The following is a 21,003-nucleotide window of genomic DNA, read 5'->3' as shown; positions in this document are numbered from 1 at the left end:
TAGTTTTACACTGATCACGCCAAAAACCAGACACAGTCCATCTGGTCCCCCTGAAATGGAGCTGTATGTTGGGTGAGGGCAGTAACCAGCAGTGATGTGGGGGAGAAGTTGGTCAAGAATTCTGGGGCAACATCTATCTACCATTATGAAATCTAGGTTCTGTAAAAGTGTGTGTGGGGTGACTAATGGTAACTCAGTATTTAAAGTCTCCTTTGAAAGACTTCTATTAACAGAAAACTTTGGAACTGATTTTATCTGCTGTGTAAGGGCAGAGCATTGAGTTGATTTCCACCAGGATTTTGAACTGTGATCCTAGGGAATGCAAATTTTTCCAACCCAGAGCTTAGTCTAGGCAGCCATCCCCAGTGGTTTAGCAGTGCTATGGGTCTGAACCTAGACACATGGATCACCTTATCTTATTTTGAAAATAAGTGTATTAACCCACTTTAATACAATGGTGATGGAATTTGATGTTAAGACTGGAAAATAAGCTCCTGCATTTAAAATATACCTCTCTGATTTGTTTTAAGGTTTAATATCTGTTGTCTTTCTCTTTGCAGTTAGATCCTATTATTAAATCACAGCATTTCATTTCACTGACATCACTTATTGAAACCAGACTAGCTCTAAGGGTTTACATTTCATTTGTAGGGAATATGCAGTAATACCAGCATACATGGGAAGAGGCACCTTAGAAAAGCCTAACACTGATCCTGTGCTCAGCACTTACTTTACACGTACGTGTACGTGTGTGTGTGTGTGTATTTAACTTAGACTGGTTGCATGTTTACAATAGGGACCAATCCTGCTCCTGTTAAAATCCTGGCAAAATTCCTATTGATTTCAGTGAGAGAAGGTTAGGCCTAACCTAACTTTCCTGCTAGAAAGAGAAATGAATGAAAACTCCCCGTGTTCCCACCACATTTATAATTGATGCTGAAACACATCTCAGTCTTATAGCCACTTTGAAATATATGTGTCTGAATTAGAGACCCATCAAACAGCCATAAAGAGGACTTGACACTTTTGTAGATCAGTTTTCTATTTAAATATATTAGATCCTTGTTAGATGTTTCAAAACTCAAGTTCATCTGTTCCCCAGCCAGGCCATGAGTGCAAGTTTCTGTACTGTGCCCTGGGCAGGAACATACTGTTCTGTGTCTTATGCCAAGTATGTGCTTTGCCCATGTTTGTTTGTGTACTCAAGGCTCAGCACTTCATGGGAAATATGTGCTAGGTCTTGCCCTGTGGTGCCTGAATGGTCTCTGAGCTCCTAAGCCTTTTTAAACCTGTATTGGTTTTAGTGGCAAGAATTCAATACCCAGCAAGGATAGAGTCCTCAGAGCTAAAGAATGGACCTTGGGGGGCCTGATACTTTGTTTGTTGGTCCAGTAAAAGGAAACACTTTGATCTACTGAAGCAAAAATAACTTGCCTGGAATGCATTGTTCAGTGCCAAACTTTGGTTTGTTACGTAGAGATTGTCCATGTGTAAACGGTAAACAGGAGCTGGTGAACTAGACCAACACAAAAAGAATTATATAAGATCGGTGTAACTTTTACATTTACCCTGGGTGGGGGAGAGGAGCCGTCCACCCCCAGGCCAAGAAGAACATTCTCTCCGTTAAAAGATAAGTGACGAGGGCCACGTCTATGTTACAAACTTTTATTGGCATAGTTGTATCACTCAGAGGTGTGATTTGTGACTGACATAGCTGGGCTGGCACAAACCCCCAGTCTGTTCAGAGTTCTATATACTCAATTGGCTTCAGAGGGGAGTCAACCCAATGCAGCTCGCTCAACCAATTTTTAACTAAAAGAAATATTTAGTTTTATGCTGGTCGAGTATCTTTCATCCCAGACAACTGTAGGCATAGTCCATCTGGCCCTACAGAAATGCAGCTGTGTCTGGGGTAGAGGGAACAGGTTGGTCAAGAATTTTGTTGGCTCATGTTTTTGTTGGAGATGTTGGCAAAAAAAACCTCTGCTTTTGCTGGTATCACTTGTTTCACTTGGTGGCAGGAATAAGCTATACCGCTAAAGCACAATTTTGCTCCATCCATCTGGCCTAGGTGGCTCAAAGAACAGCTCAAGGTTACCTTCCCAAGGTGCAGGTTGTTTGTCTAACTGGCTCATTCTGATAATGAAGCTTGAAGCTCCCATAGAGTGGATGGTAGTGGCACATACTCATAATAAGAAATATAGAGATTACAAGACCCCAAAGAGAATTAAGTGCATCCTCTGCTCTAGCCGATCACAGAACTTTTCCTTGCAAAACATTCCCGAGTGCTTTGTCTAGCTAAAAGGTGGTGAACGTAATGAGCAGAATTCCCATTGCTCCCCTCTGTATTTTTCCATAGCTTCAGCAGTAGCCAGGTCTTGGTTTCCAGCCTACATTTTTTCTTGCTCTGTTTTATCCCTTTACTTTAATAGCTTTTTCTCTCCTTTTGCTGATGCCCTTCAAATCATATCGCCTCTTGGCCTTCTTTTAACCAGCCTGGATGCAAGTAATTGGTTCTGCGATGTAACCTTTATTGGACACCTAGCACCCTTGTTGCTTCAACGACTTCAGGATCCTAGAACCTATGTTGCTTCCCTCTGATGTTCTGCTTGCAGTGCAGTTGAGAAAAAGCAGGCGGCACTGTGTTCTACTTCCTTTCCCCACCCCTTGGCAGGATGTTGCCAATTTGGTATCTTTTTTTGAGCTGGACTGCAGTATCCTGAATGCAGTCAAACCACTGCTATCAAAATAGGGGCTGTCCTCTCCTAGGTCTAGAACATAGGAAGTGCCAGACAAGATCAGACCTTAGGATTGTGTAGGCCAGTATCGTGTCTCTGATGGCCTGTGATGTTACAGGTCTCATTTTCAGCACTGCTGAGTGCTTGCAACTCTGGTTGATATCAATGGGATGTGCTGGTGCTCAATCCATATGAAAATCAGGTCCAAAGGGTGGTGTATGCAGCTCAATTGCAGGTGCTGTGGTTTTTCTCCCCTCCACATAGGGAGTTTACTACCCACTCTCGTTACACACAGTGTTACTGCTTTCCAAGGATCTTCTTTTCTGTCCCTTTTCCCACTGTGCAGTTGAGAGGCCACTCTTGGGCCTGTGCTATTTTTATCCAGAAATCCTGCCCCTCCCACTTCAAGGCATTGGAGTTGATTCTCCTCTCAGGCATTAATGTAAATCAGAAGTAATTCCATTGATTTCAATGGAGTTTCAGTGGTTCCAGTGTTCTCAGGCAAATCTCCTCCTGTCCGGCTTCACTGTGGGTAGCAATGGTGAAGACGCATACACGTAGATGGGGTTACTATTACTGTGTTTTCCACTGATTTCAGTGCAGTTACACTGATGTAAAACCCAGTGTCAAAGGAAAATCAGGGTCAGTCATTTCCTTTACAGATCTCACCTTCAAATTTCCCTTTTCTTGTGCTTCGGTGGAGCATGCCCTATAGGATGGCCTCTTGTATGTTCGGGTACAGCACAACTCCAGGCATAGGATTTCCTGCAGCCACCAAGTCTGAAGTTTTATTGCTAGTTTGAAAAGGAAATGATTAATATATAGGCAGAGAGTCACTTGGCCATCCACTAGTCAGGGACTTGTCATCCCTGAGGGGCAATCCCACTGCCTCAGAGTTGTAAAGCTACTTTCATGGCGTCCTCTATGACATAATGATTTGAGTATTTTTACTTTCAGTTGCGTCGGGCCTGCCCTTCTTATCATCTTTGTGATGTCAGTTTCCCACCTATTGACTGGCGCTGTAATCAAGATAATTGCTCAACACCAGCTGACCTCAGTAGTTTGATCACTTGACGATTGACTTTACAGTGTTGTATGCCATGTAGTTGCAGCCCTGTCATAGGGATCACCCTGCCTGTGTGACAAAGTGAGGATTCTGTCTGGATCACTTATAATTTCATACTATTGTCCAAAATTCAGATCATAAAATTACTGCATCATGGAAAGCCTCTATGTATATGGATCCCCTGTGAGTTTGCAGGGTTGTTATGTCTCGGCCAGGCCAGAAACAATGGTGAATAATCAGCACTCAAAGGCCTATTCAAAGTGAAACAGCTTGGGAGAACAGGTTTGCTCTCTGTGGGAGAAGCCAGTTCCTGTTCCTCCCCTTGTCTGAAGGCAGGGTTGGGATGAATGTAAAATGACCAAAAGGCAGAACAAAAGAAACAGGTGATCTTAGTAAGACTCTATAAATGGACTTGGTGGAACTCCGGAGGGAAACACCTTGCACCAGATTAAGGACTTGTCTACACTACGCAGCTTTTAGCGACAAAAGCTGTTGGTATTGCCAACAAAATACTTCCAGCCCTGCAAGCGGCGTTAACTTTGTCAGCAGGAGAGCGGTCCTGCCGATAAAGCCGCATTCACACTGCCACTTGTGTCGGCAAAACTTTTGTCTTTCGGGGGGGAGGGGGCATTTTTAAGTACCCATGAAAGACAAAAGTTTTGTTGACGTCGCAGTGTAGACAAGCCCTGAGATGAAGGAGGCTGCTGCAGGGGCAGGATAGGCAATGGGGTGGAGGACCCTGCCTGTCTGAACATAAACTATCTCCCAAGGAAACAGTGATCTAGTGAGGGACTTTGAGTTTAGGATGCTTTTTGGGTTTGTATGATCTGTGCTTTACATGATTAAATATAAAGAGCATAAACCTGATAGATTGAACAAAGTGTGTGTCGCCGGGGGTGAGGAGAACCAGAAGCTTTCACAGCTTTGAGATGCAGTTCTGGGAATGGGGTGTGTTTGATACCAGGGAGCCTGAAGGGTCAGCACTGCACCTCGAGGAGCTAGGGGGCTGGAGAGTGCGTTCTAACAGTCGGGAGCGGAGGATTCCAGATAGAAGGTCTGTGCCCTGAGAATGTGCCCAGGGACTTCGAGATTGGGGTAGTGGCTGGACTCCATTCAAATTCCAGGAGCTTGAAACACCCTTAGGAATCCTGATTATAGAGGCTTGAATTCCTCTCATAGCAATCCTAATGGGTGGCCAGGAAGGGGCACTCGCTAAGATCTGAGGCACCTGATACCCCCTAAGTGCCCTCACCACAGTACCCTTTGGCCTTACTTGACCCCCTGGGCTGACTAACCTTCCTCCAGGAAGCCTACTTCCTCTGCTGTCTCTAGTGGAGTTGGTTGAAACACTTCCCACTCAGTGTTTTTTATCAAAAAACACTATGGTTCCATCAAAGCTAAGACATTTTGCAGAGATGTATCTGTTTTGATGACATTTTCGATGTGAAGATTCCTGAACTCTCCGCTCACTGAGAGAGACCCAAATCAAAAACCTAATCTTTCAGAGCTGAAAACAGACATTTAGACACAATCCCATCTTGTAAAAGTATTTGGTTTTAGTCCATTGTGAAATGAAAACAAATACTGAAACCTCAAAAGTTTGTCGCACAATGGAATTGTTGTTCTCCGACTAGCTCTGGTCTCTCAGGCTAAATCACCCTGCCCACAGAGACAGATCAAGCCACCTCAGGTATGCCGGTTGGTTCAGCCATAATTACAAGAGAGACAGGAAAAGAGAAGGAACATCAGGTTGCCACAGAGCTCTGTGAGAACCAATCCATTCTCCTCCTGGTTTCTTTCTTAAATCTCACTCAACCCTGGGGGAAGCTAGAATTCACTCACTTAATGGCAGACAGGCCTTTTCTTTTAATGTGGACAGGACCAGATCATTCGGACTGGCCTTTGCTCATAGTGTTAAGGAGCAATCTATAGCCACAGAGAGGTTATCCAAGTGCATCTCCAACCGTATAAGGATGTGTTATGAGTTAGCCAGGGTAGCTCCACCCTAGAGCTCAGGCAGCTTCTGCGGCTTGTTTGAGGAATATTGCTGCATCTGAAATGTACAGGGTGGCTACAGGCGCTTGAGTCACACCTTTACAAGGCCCTGTTCCTTACTAGACCCTTCCAGGTTGGATTCCAGTTTAGGTAGGTGATCTTGCAGGCATTTTTTAAGTAGGACACTGAATACGCACCAACAAGCAATTAGCAGCTTGTTGGTCACCAAAAGTGGAATCCATTTGGACCACCACTCAAAGAAAACAGTTACTTACTCTACAGCAGTGGTTTTCAACCTTTTCTCATTTGCAGACTGACCCCTAAAAATTTCAAATGGAGGTGCAGACCCCTTTGGAAATCTTAAATGTAGTCTGTGAACCCCAGTGATCCGTGGGCCGCAAGTTGAAAACCACTGCCCTACCGTAAATATAATTCTTCAAGATGGATTCTATGGCCTGCCTCCATTCCCCCTACTATGACATCCTGCTCCTATCAGATTCTGTACTGGAGAAGGAACTGAGGGACAGTTGGGTTCTTTATGCCCTCAGGTGGGGGCGCAAGGGGACACAAGGGACAGGTGCGGCCCCCACGGACACTGGGTTCCTTTGACCAGCAATCTGGAACATCTCGGGGGATGTGCACATCAAGAATAGGATCTGTGTGGAGAGCACACGTCAAAGAACCCTCATTACTATAGGGTCAGTAACTGTTCTTTTTTCCTATGATCTGGTAGCAATGGTGTACAGGGTTCAGGAGCCACCCACTAGCCCTGTGTTCTCTACCCCTGCTCAGGAAAGTGCTATCGTAGACACAGCCTGTGTGGACGTGGCTCACTTATATTGGGTAATTCTAAAGCAAAGGCTTTTGATCAGGCAGTGGCTTCGAAGTCAAAAGTGGGGATTTGCCCCAATTACAGCCAGTGGAATAGCTGCAGCAGTGCAAACTCCTAATGTAGGCTGGCTGAGCCATGATTTGCTTCGATATTTATGTATATTACAGCACTGTCTGAAGGCCCCAACCGAGATCAGGGCCCCACATAGGGACGGTCTCTCACTGCTCTGAAGAATCTAAAAGAGACAGAAAATAGAAGGACAGAGAGGGGAAATGACTTGCCCAAGCCCAAGCAGGCCTGTGGTACAGTCAGAAATAGAACCCAGTTCTCTGGAGTCCTGAGCCACTTTACTAGCCCCAAGATGACAAACTGCCTCTCGTATCAAGCAGGAATGAGTTGTATCACTACGACTTGTGACTGAAAACAGTTTTGCATGTCTATATCAGAGGTTTGCATGGCTGCAGTTACTCTAGTGGTTGGTCATTGATGGCTAAAATTCCCAGGTATCAAGGCTTAGCTTCCATTATCCGGCCTCTTCTGCTATCTATCAAATAATATCTGGCATTGTTAGAGCACCTTTCATTCATCCTGTTCCTACAGCATTGGACAAGAATCATCACGGACCCCTAAAATACGCCAGCTGTTTAAGAGCATGCCTCAGCACCATCCGAGAGCTTAAGACAGGAAGTGAAAAATACTGCATTCAACCGAAACAGCAGGGCACAGCTGTGCCACACAGCTGTCTCCAAGAAGCAAATCCTTACTGCCAATAATAAATACAGACCAGAAGTGAGCAGAGACAGGGACAAACTAAACAAGATGATCTTTCAATCCACGGGATGCTGATTTGACGCTCTGCACCCCGTACTGGTTCTAGTCAGGGCTTGAAGGGCTCTCCCTCCAAGCTGGGGGAGATGGAGGGGTGAAGGGAAGTTGGTAGCTTCCTAATGATTTTGCTCATTCACAGAAGTGCTTGTCCTGAACCCTACCGTGCTCCCTCATTAGACCATTGTTGCAAAGGAAGTGATTTGCACCAAACAAAGAGGGCCTGTGACTGCTAAATCTACTTTTTGTTTTATTTCACCAGTGATTAACTACGCCTTCGGTGAGTGAGAGATTGCCCCCTCCATTTGCAGAGGAATGTGAGCTATGTTAGATACAGATCTGAGTCATGCTGTTTTCTTCAGAACTCAGGCATCCTCTCATCTCCTCCAGGCTCAAAGCTTGAGCACAAAGCCAATCCATGTTTATTGCATAGCAGCATTTTCCTAGATTAAGTATTTTCCTAGCTTAATCTTAACATCTGCTTAAGGGGGAAGAACAAAGCGATTATTTCACTCATGTCAAATTGCATGAGGCTGTCTAGTTGGAGGCAGTGTGGTCTAGCGGTCAGAGAAAGCAAGGGCCTGGGCATCAGGACTCCTGGGTTCTACTCCTGCCTCTGCTGCTGATCTTTGTGCAAGTCCCTTCCCCTCTCTGGGCTTGTTTTCCCATCCATAAAATGGAGACAATAATACTTATTTACCCTTGTAGAGTGTGCTCGGACTATCAAATGAAAAGCAAATGAATGTATTATTAGTGGCATGGTTCAGAGCCCCTTCCCTGACCCCATGGCAGGCTTCTTCCAGCTGCAGGGTTCCCCTTTTCTCACCTCCCTGATGGCCCACAAATCCTCTTCACTTCAGACATCTCCTTCAACCAGTTCCATTCCGGTGTTTAGTCTTCCCTTCCCTCTGGATTGTGCACACCTCCCAGAACCTGTGTTCTGAACCTCAGGACTCTCTTCGCTTGGGATTTACCCTAATGACAGACACTGGTGAAGAGCCATCAGGGCAAATCTCCTTGTCTAGATGCACTGGGGCATAAAATAAGCTGTGATTTGTAGCAGTGCAGCTTACTGTGGGGTTTCAAGATGGGATGAACTACATCAGTGTCACTCCCACCTTCCTTAGTCTACAGCTGGGGTTCGCTCCAGTCCAGCTACACTGGATTTAGCTTCACTTTCTGTTCCCATGTAGATATGTCCTAAGTGATTTGCCCAAGGTCAGAGCTCGAGCTTGCGCCCTGAACATTGCACTAGTTTACACACATGGACCTCTCTCCTGCTTACTTGCGTGTTTTTATAATGCCCCAGTGGGAATGGCAGCTTGGGGGATGTGTAAGGCCTTTTAGGAACTTCTCCCACGGCCATAGCTACCACTGCTTGTTGGAGGTGGTTTAATTCTGTTGATGGGAAAACTCTCTCCCATCAACATAGAGTGGCTACACAAGAGATCTTACAGCGGTGAAGCTGCATAGGTACAGATGTGCCACAGCAAGGTCTCTAGTGTAGATGTAACCAAAGTAACAACTGCAACTGCGGAGGTGTGAATGGCAACCCTCCCCACCCCTCTCATCAGCCAAGTGTTAAATGCAAAACCTACTTCAAAGCCTTTCTGAATGCTCACAACCATGCAAAGGGAGCGGAGAAACAGTCATCTGGAGTAAATCCCCTCTCCACAGCTTGCTCTCATTTCACCTCCTCATTCCCCACCCCAGACCAGAAAGGCAATGTGTACCTGAGGAGTTTGATTTCTCACCATTGCTGTGGTGGGGTGCTAGTATAGACAGGACTGCATATTATCTGTGTAACTCAAGGACAAGTAGGTCTCCATGATGTGGTGTTCATATCTGTGGGCTTCATTATGTGGTATACCCCTGGATGGCGGGTATAAAAGGTCAGGGAAGGCTTTGCCTTCCCTGGCACAGCTGCCCCCACCCCGGGACACCTGGGCTGCGGTGACCCTGCCCCTTCCCAGAAGCCCCCCCCACCTGCTGCTGCCTACCTGCACTCCACTTCCCGCCCCCCAGGTCCCCGCTGCTCCTCGAGGGCAGGGGAGTGAGGAGGGACACTGAGAGCAAGCAGCGGGTGCAGGGGGCTGGCGGGGGAGTGAGGTGGCTTGGCCAGGCACTGAGGCCACCAGCTTGGATGGGGGGTGGGGCTCCGGCTCTGCCCGGCACAAGGGCGGGGAGCGGCTCAGCCCGGCGCTCAGGCGGGAGGCAGTGGCTCAGCCTGGCGTTCTAGCGCACGACTTGACTCAACCTGGTGTTGGGGCTGGCCTGGCACTTGGTGAGGAGCGGGAGCAGCTCGGCCTGGCTCTGGGATCAAGGGACAGGTTTTGGGGCTCCAGCATGCAAGGGTCGGGGCCTTGGGTGGAAGGGGCGGGGCCGGCAGGTTAGCCTCCCCAAAATGGGGGTTCACCCGCTGCCCATGGCTATATCCCACTGCCAAGTGACTGTTACAGACCAGGGAGTAACATACGAGCATCAGAGCAGCCACACTGGGTCAGGCCAATGGTCCGTCCAGTTCAGTGTCCTGTCTTTGGACAGTGGCCAATGTCAGGGGCTTCAGAAGGAATGAACAGATTTGGCAATCACTGAGTGATCTCCCCCTCACACCTCCATTGCCATCGTCCACTCCCAGTTTCTAGCAGTCAGAGGCTAGGGACACCTAGACAACGGAGTTGCATTCCTGACCATCTTGACTCATACCCATTGATGGACCTATCCTCCAGGAACGTATCACATTCTTTTCTGAACACAGTTGTAGTTTTGACCTTCACAACATCCCCTGGTTGACTGTGTGTTGTGTGAAGAAGTACTTCCTTTTGTTAGTTTTAAACCTGCTGCCTATTAATTCTATTGGGGGATCCCTGGAAGTAAATAACACTTCCTTATTCACTTTCTCCACACCATTCATGATTTTATAGACCTCTGTCATATCCTCCCCTTAGTCATCTCTTTTCCAAACTCTTTTTAATCTCTCCTCATATGGAAGCTGTTCCATATCCTTAATCATTTAAAAAAAAAAAAAAAAAAAAGGAGTACTTGTGGCACCTTAGAGACTAACCAATTTATTTGAGCATAAGCTTTCGTGAGCTACAGCTCACTTCATCAGATGCATCATTTTTGTTGCCCTTCTCTGTACCTTTTCCGATTCTAATTTTTCGTTTTTGAGATGGGATGACCACAACTGCATACAGTATTCGAGGTGTGGGCACACCATGGATTTATAGAGTGGCATTATGATATTTTCTGTCTTATTGTCTGTCCCTCTCCTAATGGTTCCTAACATTAGCTGTTTCACTGCTGCTGCACATTGACAGGTTTCAGAGTAGCAGCCGTGTTAGTCTGTATCCGCAAAAAGAAAAGGAGGACTTGTGGCACCTTAGAGACTAATAAATTTGTTAGTCTCTAAGGTGCCACAAGTATTCCTTTTCTTTTTGCTGCACATTGAGCGGCTATTTTCAGAGAACTATCCACAGTGACTCCAAGATTTGTTTCTTGAGTGGTGAGAGCTTATTTAGATCCCATTATTTTGCATATATAGTTGGGTTATTTTCCAATGTGCATTACTTTGCATTTATCAGCATTGAATTTCATCTGCCATTCTGTCACCCAGTCAAACAGATTTGCGAGATCCTTTGTAACTCTTCGCAGACTGCTTTGGACTTAACTATCTTGAGTAATTTGTATCATCTTAAATTTTGCTACCTCTGTTTACCCCTTTTTCCAGATCATTTATGAACATGTTTGAACAGCACTGGTCCCAGTACAGACCCCTGGTGGACACCACTAGTTACCTCTTTCCATTCTAAAAACTGGCCATTTATTTTTACCCTCTGATTCCTGTCTTTCAACCAGTTATTGATCCATGAGAGGACCTTCCTTCTTATCCCATGTCTGCTTACTTTGCTTAAGAATCATTCATGAGGGACCTTGTGAAAGGCTTTCTGAAAATCCAAGTACAGTCCACTGGATCACCCTTGTCCACGTTTGTTGACCCCCTCCAAGAATTCTAATAGATTGGTGAGGCATGATTTCTCTTTACAGAAACCGTGTTGACTTTTCCCCAGCAAATCATGCTCATCTATGTGTCTGATAATTCTGTCCTTTACTATAGTTTCAACCAATTTGCCCGGTACTGAAGTTGGGCTTACCGGCCTGTAATTGCCACGATCGCCTCTGGAGCCTTTTAAAAAAAGTAGTGTCGTATTAGCTCTCCTCCAGTCATTTGGTACAGAAGTGGATTTAAGTGACAGCTTGCATATCACACTTAGTATCTGGGACAGTACAGTACACACCAGTAGCAATGCACCATTACTTAGATTGTAGCTCTTTGGGGCCGTGATCACCTTTTTGTCCTGTGCACAGCACAGCACCTATCACAACAGGCTCCTGGTCTGTGACTGGGGCTGCTAGTTGCTACTGCAATAGAGGTAATTAATAATAATGATGGTTACAATGGTGGAAATTGTTAAGGGAAATGTTCCACTGTAGACAAGAGCAGGCAGCATTAGGTTTGCACAGTAATCCTTCCCATGAAATCACAGAAACTGGAAAAGATGTATTTGGTCTGATCTAGCCACGTAAGAGTCATGTTATTCCATACACCACATTTTCTAGTGTTTTGTCCAGTGTAGCTATAACTCTCAAGCAATGACATTTCCAGCACCTCGCTTGGGATGCTATTCCACCATCTGTTAAATCTAGCTCAATTTCACCACATCTCTCGTAATTATACCTCTAAACCAGTGGTTCTCAAACTTTTGTACTGGTGACCCCTTTCACATATCAAGCCTCTGAGCGCGACCCCCCCGCTTATAAATTAAAAAAACTTGTTTTGTGTATTTAACACCATTATACATGCTGGAGGCAAAGTGGGGTTTGGGGTGGAGGCTGGCAGCTCATGACCCCCCCATGTAATAACCTCATGACCCCCTGAGAGGTCCCAACCCCCAGTTTGAGACCCCTACTCTAAACAATTCATTCCCCCTACTTGGTGTAGTCCACCTTGGCAATACTGCATCTTAAGTCCTTGCTTAGGGCAGTGGTTCTCAAAGTTTTTGTGCTCACGACCCATTGGTAGACCTTGATGGCCTATTGTGACCTAGTAAATTGCTTTTGTGCAAAAAACATCTGGCTTACTGAATATTTCTTACCCGTGATATATAATATACAGTATTAACATCATAAGTATATAGCTGTGCTGCTGTAGCGGCTCTAATGTAGACATATTCTCAGTATGTTATCCCTGGTGTCTTCATCGTATTCCTAATCTGACACTTATAGCCTGCACAGTTCCTTCATTTTCCATTGGCTACAATGCTTTCCTTCACTCCCTGTCCTGAAATTGGGTACGATGTTGCTGTGCGCTGTTAAGCGGCTTGCAGGATTCATCCCAGAGAAGGCTGCACTTCTCTGACGATGATTTGAAGCGAGGCCTGTAAGTAAGCCATTTACGTAGCACCCTGTAAAGTGGGCTTGTTTGGGACCAACCTTGCAATGACGCTAACAAGAACGCAGGCGTCGCCTACCCGTTTGGTGCTCTTTTTTGGTTCTAAATCCTGGTGGGTTTTTTTTCCCCCTCCCACCCCCTACGAGGGGAACATTTTATGATCTGGGGTTCCCCCCACCCTTTTTTTTTTTTTTTTTTTTTTTTTTTAAGGATTGATAGATCTGTGGTGAGAACAATTGGAAAGTCCAGAATTGCCCTTTTCTCTCTCTCTTTTCTTTAAAAGAGAACCAAAATATGTCCCCCCTCCGGGAACAGCGTGGGGAAACCCACAGGCATTCAGAGAGTAGCTCCCCCCCCCCGCCCGCAGGAGGCGCAAAGCCAGCGAGGCTGGATTTTTCCATCGCTGTCTGGATCCCTCCCCCCCTTCTCCCCTCCCCCTCCCCGCTTCTCCCCTCCCCCTCCCCAGACCAGACTCTCCTGCCTCCTCCCCCCCTTTCCTGCCTCCGTGCTCCCCTCCACGCCGCCCCCCCCCTCATTCATCACAGCCAGCCCCCCCACCCCCCGCCAACGCGTCCTCAGGCCCCGCCTTCGATGAAGTCCATTCATCACTTCCCGTTCTGTGGGGCCGCCCTCTCCTATAAATACGGCGCTGCCTCCGCCCGCCTTCACTGATTGTCCGACCTGGGTGCAGACGGCGCCATGTTGGCGTTAAAGCGGAACGCGGTGATCGGCCTCAACCTGTACTGCGGGGGCGGCCCGGCGCTGGCCCCCTCCCCGCCGGACTCCCCGAGCGGCGCGGGGGGCCCTCCCGCCCCAGGCGCGCGGGACCCCGGCCCTCCGGCGGAGGCCGGCCGGCCGGCGCCGCTGATTGGCGGAGCCGCTTGGGGTCCCAACGGCCGCTCTGAGGGGCCCCGCGCGCTGATTGGCGAGGGGCCCCGCGCGCGGAGCGGCTCCCCCACCACCCCCCCGCCGGCTCTGGTGGCCGTGGGGCCCCGGCCGGCCTCGCTCTGGCGGCCGGAAGAGGAACTGGACGGCTGCGACCCCGACGCCGAGAGGATGGGCCCGCCGCCGTCGCCGTCCGCCGCCGCCGCCGGCTCCTTGCCCGGCACCCCGCCCGCGGAGGACGACGACGACCTGGACGGGCTGTACCGGGACTCGCTGGAGCTCATCAGCCGCTACCTGCGGGAGGCCGCGGAGCTCGGCGGGCCCGGCGGCAAGAAGCTCCACAAGCGGCTGCCGAGCGGGCCGCGGGGCGCGGGCCCCGCCGCCATGGAGAAGGCGCTGGAGACGCTGCGGAGGGTCGGCGACGGCGTCATGGAGAAGCACCAGATCGCCTTCCAAGGTGAGGGGCGGGGCCGGGCCGCCCGGGGGGGAAGAGGGGCGGGGCGAGGGGGCGGCGGCCCCCAAGATGGCGGCGGGGGCGGCCCCGGGTTGCTCCTAGTTGGCCCCGGCTCTGGAGTGGCGGGGGCCTGGGGGAGCCGGGTTCAGGCTGGGGCCTGTCGCTTTTGGCTGGATCCCAGTTGAGGGGAGCTGCTGGGGGGGGGCGTTCCCGCGCTGTGGGCCCCCCTCTGCCGAGCGGAGGTGGGGACCTTGCTGGTGGCCTGGAGCAGGCAGCGGTTGTTGAGTCACGTCGGGGGCGGGGGGGTGTTTGGGGGCGATCGCGGGCGGTGGTTTTTCAGCCTGTGCTCCGCGGACCCCTGTGGCTAAAGGGTCCGCGCCAGGCTGGGTTTTCAACCTCTGCTCCGCAGCTGGGCGCCCTGCAAGATATCCGGTGGGGGGGGTCCGCAAATGGAAAAAAGTTGCCAACTACTGATCTAGGGACTGGAGACTCGGCCCCGGGAAGCAGGGCTAGGAGAGGGGGCCCTCCTGGGAGAGGGGTCAGCTGAATGCACCAGGCTGGGCTGTGGGGCTCTTGGCACCAGTTATGAGGCATTCTTTCAGAAGCCGTTGGGAAAGAATAACCTTCGTTTTTTCAAAAACGAAACTAAACCTTGTTTATCTAGAGGGTGGGGAAAACCCTTTAACTTCTGCAAAACTAGATTGTCACATATTAACCATAGTAGGGTGCAGAAAGTGGGCAAACATGCAAATATATTGTAAATCTTGTCCAAAGGTTAGCCAGTTATGGATTAGCCGCCTTCGTTTTCTAGGCTGCAGTAGAACAGAAGTGCTAGCAAGTATTTATTCTGACTTCTATCTCTCATTACACTATTCTAGCATTTTACACCAGCTTCACCCTGAGTGTGTAATGCTGCACAATAGTCTTAAAATAGCTACAGAAATTTGAACGCTAAAGTCCATGTCCATGGCTGGGTGTCCTGCATCTTCTTGATTAGTAATACTCCAGTCTAAAGTTTCTGGGAACTTCTGAAGGTCACATTTTTCTTCAATTCTATTCTAGTGTCTGAGTAATAGCAAAACAGAATTTCAGTTTTACATTAAGCTCTGAGTTTGTCAGGTTCTATTGAAACGCCAGACTTTTGAAAACTTTTTTCATCAAATTTGTGTAAGTCACATGTTACAGTAGTTACCATAATATGAAGTCCCAAAACTCCTACTCTTTAGCAATACTGTAACTTTTTTCTTTTTTGAAGAGAGAGCTCAAATAACTCATTAAATTTTAGAAGAGTCTAAAGTATTTGAGATACTGTAGACTTTCCACAGGGTTACATTTTACTAAGATCGAAGAAGATAAGGACTTTAAATGGGTTTAGTTTTCTGGGAATAGAATTCATTAGCCTTTACAGTTGGCATTAAGCCACCTGAATAAATTATGATACCTCTTTCATGAGTTTGAGTAATGCTGGGATAAACAGTATTTTTGGATAACTAATCTTTTAACTCCTGGTGCTGAATAGGGAACTAATATTGGAGGAGAATCCTATAAATGTTAACTATAACAAGAAAGTAGCTTCAAATGTCTAATTTATGCTAATTCATCAAGGGAGCCTTGGGGTCAGAATGGTTGGACTTCCTTTTAATAAACATAATAAAGGAGTGACAGTTTCATAATTGTTCTAACTCACCTAGCCTGTTCAAGGAGAGGCCAAAAGACAGGCTGAAAAGAAACTGGTTTTGTTTGATCTGTCATTCTAAATCCAGTGAGGAGGAGGGTACTGTGATTTGGCTAATACAGAGGTTTTTCCCAAAGCTTAAGTGTGCAGTGTTACAGCACTTTCATTTTAGGTCCCTGTCTCAAAAAGAATTTAACAAACTAAAATAGCTCATGCTAATATAATTGTGTACTGAAGCTTCCAGACTTAATGCCTGCATGCATGGAGATAATGGTTTCCCCATCTTCCCCTCTTCCTCTTGGGAGGAAGGATATACAGTAGTTGTCTAGCCTTTAAGGCAGATATTTTTGCTGGTGTTTATGCTACCTATTGTATAGTATTTGCAGTTGCTTACACTGAGACTACAAAAGTAACTCACTATGTTCTTCTGCTAATCTTTTACTTCAGGGATGCTTCGGAAGCTAGACATCAAGAGTGAGGAGGATCTGAAGTCAGTGACTGCCGTTGCAACCCATGTTTTCAATGATGGGGTAACAAACTGGGGTAGAATTGTGACACTCATCTCTTTTGGTGCCTTTGTTGCAAAACACCTGAAGAGCATAAACCAGGAGAATTGCATCAACACACTAGCAGGGATCATCACAGATGTGCTTGTCACAGGCAAACGAGATTGGCTAGTTAACCAAAGAGGCTGGGTAAGTGAGAGATTGCAGGGACTGAATATGGTTAATGAAGTTGTCCATAAGTCTAGTAGTAATTTCCTATCTCTGGCTGACAGTTGGTGACACCTGTGCTTGTACATGCCTAAGGTATACAGGATGATTTACCAATCCAGTTAAAACTACTGGCTGGAGCAATGCAAGCAAATTATGAATCACTTAATTGGTGTAATAAAGATACATGGTGCTTTATGATGTTACTCTGCACTTATAGCACTTTCATCCATACATCTGAAAGCCCTGTGGACATTATCCCCAAATTAAAGATAGAAATCAGAAGGTGCAAAGGTGAATTGAGTTCTGTCATGCCATGAGTATTCTGCATTTAGAGCCAAATTCCACACTCAAGCCACTAGACAGGTTCCCTTAATCAGGTAGAATGTACTGAATTGCTTCTGTATTTGGTACAAGTTTGTCATGATTAGTCCCCAGTTGGTGGTGTGCAGGGATGCTACTGTTATGAGAACTTCATAAAGACAAATTGCATTGTGAACACCTCTTTTTCCTCTTCCCCCCCCCCCACCCCCACCCCAGGTAAATGGCTAATGTTAGACATTAATAATTCACTTCTTTCTTCCAGGAGGGATTTGTTGAATTCTTCCGTGTAGAGGATCTAGAAGGTAGCATCAGGAATGTTCTGGTGGCTTTTGCAGGCTTTGCTGGACTGGGAGCAAGCTTGGCCTACATGATGCGATGAGCCATGGAATGATATAAATGACCTAAATGCGAGGTGGACTAGCTCTCCTTTGCATCTGGAGTTAGTGAACTGCACACTTCCTGCTGTGAAAGAATACCTATGACACTGTACTTCAAGGGAACATAGAGAATAACATCTGGGAATCTCATTGAGTGACTTCCCCCTCCCTCCCCTTCCCCCCTGAAAGGATAGTGTGGTGCAGTCTGACTGAGAGTACCAACAAGAGGATTTTTTGCTAAAGAGAACAGAGAATGAAGCAAGTAATACTGCTTCCTTGAAGAGCCTTGTGAAAGGATGCTAAGAGTACTGTTTTTAAGTGCAGTCTTGTCACTAAGGGGAACAGCTCCTGTTCAAGTCAACAAAAGCACCAGCCGCTCTTACTCCGGACTGTCTAGAGGCTTTTATTAGTTTTGGTATGATGGCTGTATACGGAATGAGTTTCATTTCCTTCGCTCTGAGTTGTGATCATAGCTCACTGGAAATGTGGACTAGGGTCCTGTGGACCCATTGAGTCTCTAAGTTTGTGGCTTGTGTCTTGAGTTAGAAGTGCAAAAAGGTATATTCTGGGTATAACCAGATATACCAGCTATGAGTGGAACTTTTGCTGAAATATGCCTACATTCCATCAGCAGTGAAAAGGGGTAAAGTCATCTTGAAAGCTGAGAAGCCCTGACCTTGCTGTAGCTAGCCAACTTTAACAGGCTGCCAGTAGAGCTCCTTAGGCCATTATTTGCCACCTCTGTTATGACTCTTAAAGAACACCTGCAGTCATAGAGAGAGGGAGTGCAGTTGTAAGTATGTAAAAAAACAAACAAACAAAAAACAACTTCGCAGGGGGTGGGGAGGCTTGTACAGAGAACTTTGTAAATGTCTATAAAACTGTAAAATATGTACATTTTTACAGAGATGATCTCTTGAGAGAGATGGCTAGAGTGAGTCCAGATCCCTTTATTGAAATGCTGTACACAGCATTTTCTTTTTTGCTTCTCTCTTACCCTGACTTCCACAAAGTGTCTCTTCCTCATGTACTCTAGTAAAACTGCTAGGCTTCTCTGGCGAAGTTTGGCTATGTGACTGATGCCTGTGTTCCCTATGACTTGCTGGCCGCAGCACGAGTTTTTGGTTTTTTATTAGATTGTTTTAATCTTTGGATTATTCCTGACTCTTTAATGGCTGGGTGAGTGTTCTGGAAGCCACTGTTGGCTATTTCCTAGTCATGTTTTATTTTGACCTATTTTTTTAGTCTTGATTCAAAACTAAGCTAATTTGAATGTAAGCATTTTCTCAAACTAAATAAAACAACTAAATTGGATTGAATCTGCAGTTAGCACCATGAATCCATTAATTTGACATACTCAGTTCAATCCTTCAGTAGCTATTTCTCACATTCACTCTGGACAGGCTTGCAGGGAGTAATCTGGTATTAATTTTTTTTTTTTTTTGAACTGAGCCAGTTGATTCCCTCTCTGTATGCACAATAGTTTCATATTAAATTTTGGGTTTTCAGCAAAATGAGGTATGTTAGTCTTCACTGTATTTAAAATCTTGTTCAGACTGAATTAGGGTTGAAGTGGAAGCTAATGTAAAACAAAGCCTAGACTTTAAACATGGTGCTAGCGTCAGGCTTGCTTGTTTACATAATAAATGAGCGTCCTACTCTTGTCAATAAAGTGGTTTTTGTTCACTTCTGCACAATTAAATCTTGCTGCTGTTCCTCTGCCTGGAAGTTAAGGCAGTAGCACCCCATAACAGTATTTTGTGGCCAAGTGTATGCTGTGACTGTAGTGAACTTCTCTCTCTAATGTGCATGTAATTTCCAGCCTACAGTGGTAGCAGAAGTCTTCAGTTATAGTATGAATGAATATACTGTACAGGGGCCTGGGGTAGCTCTCACAGGGCTTAGCACTACCTATTACCATAGTCCCACTTCTGCTTGCATCCAGCTGTTGCATCAAGTTACACAGATGACAAAGCATTGTAGCTTTTCTAGTACTCCATGTACAGCTGCTCTAGCTGTCTTAGCAGTAGTGTCAAACTGTGAATGAGGAGGTGTCAAGACAAATCCCCAACATCCTGTCCATAGTGCAAAAGTTGAGAACCCTTACTCCATGATTATGTTCAGTTGACCCAAAATTGTGTGTTAGTAAGGAAACACTCACATTCATCTCTAACACTTTAAATCTTAACGCGTTCAGCAGATCACAGATCTCTTTAAAAAGAGAGGGGGGAGGGGGATCTTTCTTCACTGAGCAGCTCAATTTACCTCTTCAACAGTCGCATGCAAGAGTTCAGCTAAACATCACACAGGGCTACATAAAAAGTGCTAACAGCTGCACTCAGAGGCTCAACCACAAAGGGAGAGGCTAATTCAACAGTTGCAGTAACATTTCACAAATAGCCTTTAATCTTTAGAGGTTTTTGTTTAAGCTTGGATAGGGTTAGTCTCTTCAGCACTGCCCTGACATTCAGGCAGGGTCCAGACAATGTGTACAACTGAAATACTTGTTCCTCTTCTTCCCCCTCTTCTCAGCCCCCAGAAATGCAACAGCCTTCACCAAACAGGCATAGCTTTTCATGGGTGTATTAGATTCCAACTATTCTGCAATCGTGCCTGCCTGCTTTTCTGTAGCCTGTTCCCTGCTAAAATAAACTATGCAAATATAGTAAGTATGATATCTGTATTTAAACCACACACACTTTTTATAACCTGGCAAGGGTTTACTATTAATTACAGCCACTGTATAAGCTAACAGCATAGTTCTAGCTATACATTTAGCCTACTTTCTTGTCCAGGGCAAGAAAACATCAACTGGTATTCAAGTATTATTCCTGCCTGAAGCAGATGCCCAGGATTAACTGTCCCATACAAGCTTCTTTAGAAACAAGTACCTCACTGCTACAGCTTCTCTCCTCCATGAGGGGATTGCACTATGAGGGCAACTGGCCTGCTGCATCTTGCTGCAGAAGCAATATGTTCAATCATGCTGACATGTTATCTTACCAAAGGTTCCTCTCAACAATGGGATATGTGTTACAGCTGCCACCTTTTTGACTTATGCAGATGCCCTCCCTCACTGCAAGCTGAGGGTGGTAGGTAGGACTGCTTTTAAAGGTATAGCAATTTGCGGGGGGGGAGTTCCTTCGGTATGAGTGCTGGCATTGAAAGAGCAACCAGCTGTATGAGATTACAGGAGAGTGGGGTGCAAGGTATGTGTAATGAGTTAAGAGTGTGCTGTGTACCCAAGAATCATGCTTGCTCACCCTCTCAAAAGCTTTAGGCTGGCTCTGTGTTTACTGGTGCTAATGACAAATTGCTTATAGGTGGGGAATGTGGGAGGCAGGGTACTTGGCACACTGGCAAACAGCTGTTTCATAGGCCTGTCTGAAAAGGCAAATGCTGTATTTTGTGGTGTAGCGGGGGATGGTCATGTTCCTAACTCATGGCGTCTTCTCCCTGCTGCTTCTTTGCATTCGTCTCTTGCTTGGGAGGCAAAGAGTGGCAGAATTCTTGACAGCATTGTTAAAAATGAAACCTTGTCACGATTAAACTAGAAAATGCTCAGTGCAATTCTCCCCACCCCCACTTCGAATGAACAGTCTGTCCGCTTTCATTGAACAATGAGGCAGATGGCCACCTTCAGCAGCAGCTGGTCACTCTGGCCCAA

The 21,003-nt window shown here is 46.4% G+C and overlaps 1 protein-coding gene across 1 annotated transcript; it reads left to right on the top strand.

The window, feature by feature from the left end:
* Positions 1 to 13,573: 13,573 nt before the first annotated feature.
* On the top strand, positions 13,574 to 19,022 carry MCL1 (MCL1 apoptosis regulator, BCL2 family member). Its single transcript, XM_037882863.2, has 3 exons — positions 13,574 to 14,250; positions 16,370 to 16,617; positions 17,222 to 19,022. The coding sequence occupies exons 1-3, from the start codon at positions 13,608 to 13,610 to the stop codon at positions 17,336 to 17,338; spliced, it is 1,008 nt and encodes a 335-aa protein (XP_037738791.1). The 5' UTR covers positions 13,574 to 13,607; the 3' UTR covers positions 17,339 to 19,022.
* The last annotated feature ends 1,981 nt before the right edge of the window (positions 19,023 to 21,003 follow it).

The sequence above is a fragment of the Chelonia mydas genome, chromosome 24 (genome assembly GCF_015237465.2).
Source record: "Chelonia mydas isolate rCheMyd1 chromosome 24, rCheMyd1.pri.v2, whole genome shotgun sequence".
Taxonomy (NCBI): domain Eukaryota; kingdom Metazoa; phylum Chordata; order Testudines; family Cheloniidae; genus Chelonia; species Chelonia mydas.
Note: the sequence above shows the minus strand (reverse complement) of the source record. Positions and strands in the feature narration are given on the sequence as shown.

Excerpts from the sequence above, each read along its gene's own strand:
- MCL1 (XM_037882863.2), top strand. The coding sequence starts at position 13,608 with ATGTTGGCGTTAAAGCGGAACGCGGTGATCGGCCTCAACCTGTACTGC. Across the intron at positions 14,251-16,369 it reads GCACCAGATCGCCTTCCAAG|GGATGCTTCGGAAGCTAGAC; the intron begins GTGAGGGGCGGG and ends CTTTTACTTCAG. Across the intron at positions 16,618-17,221 it reads TAGTTAACCAAAGAGGCTGG|GAGGGATTTGTTGAATTCTT; the intron begins GTAAGTGAGAGA and ends TCTTTCTTCCAG.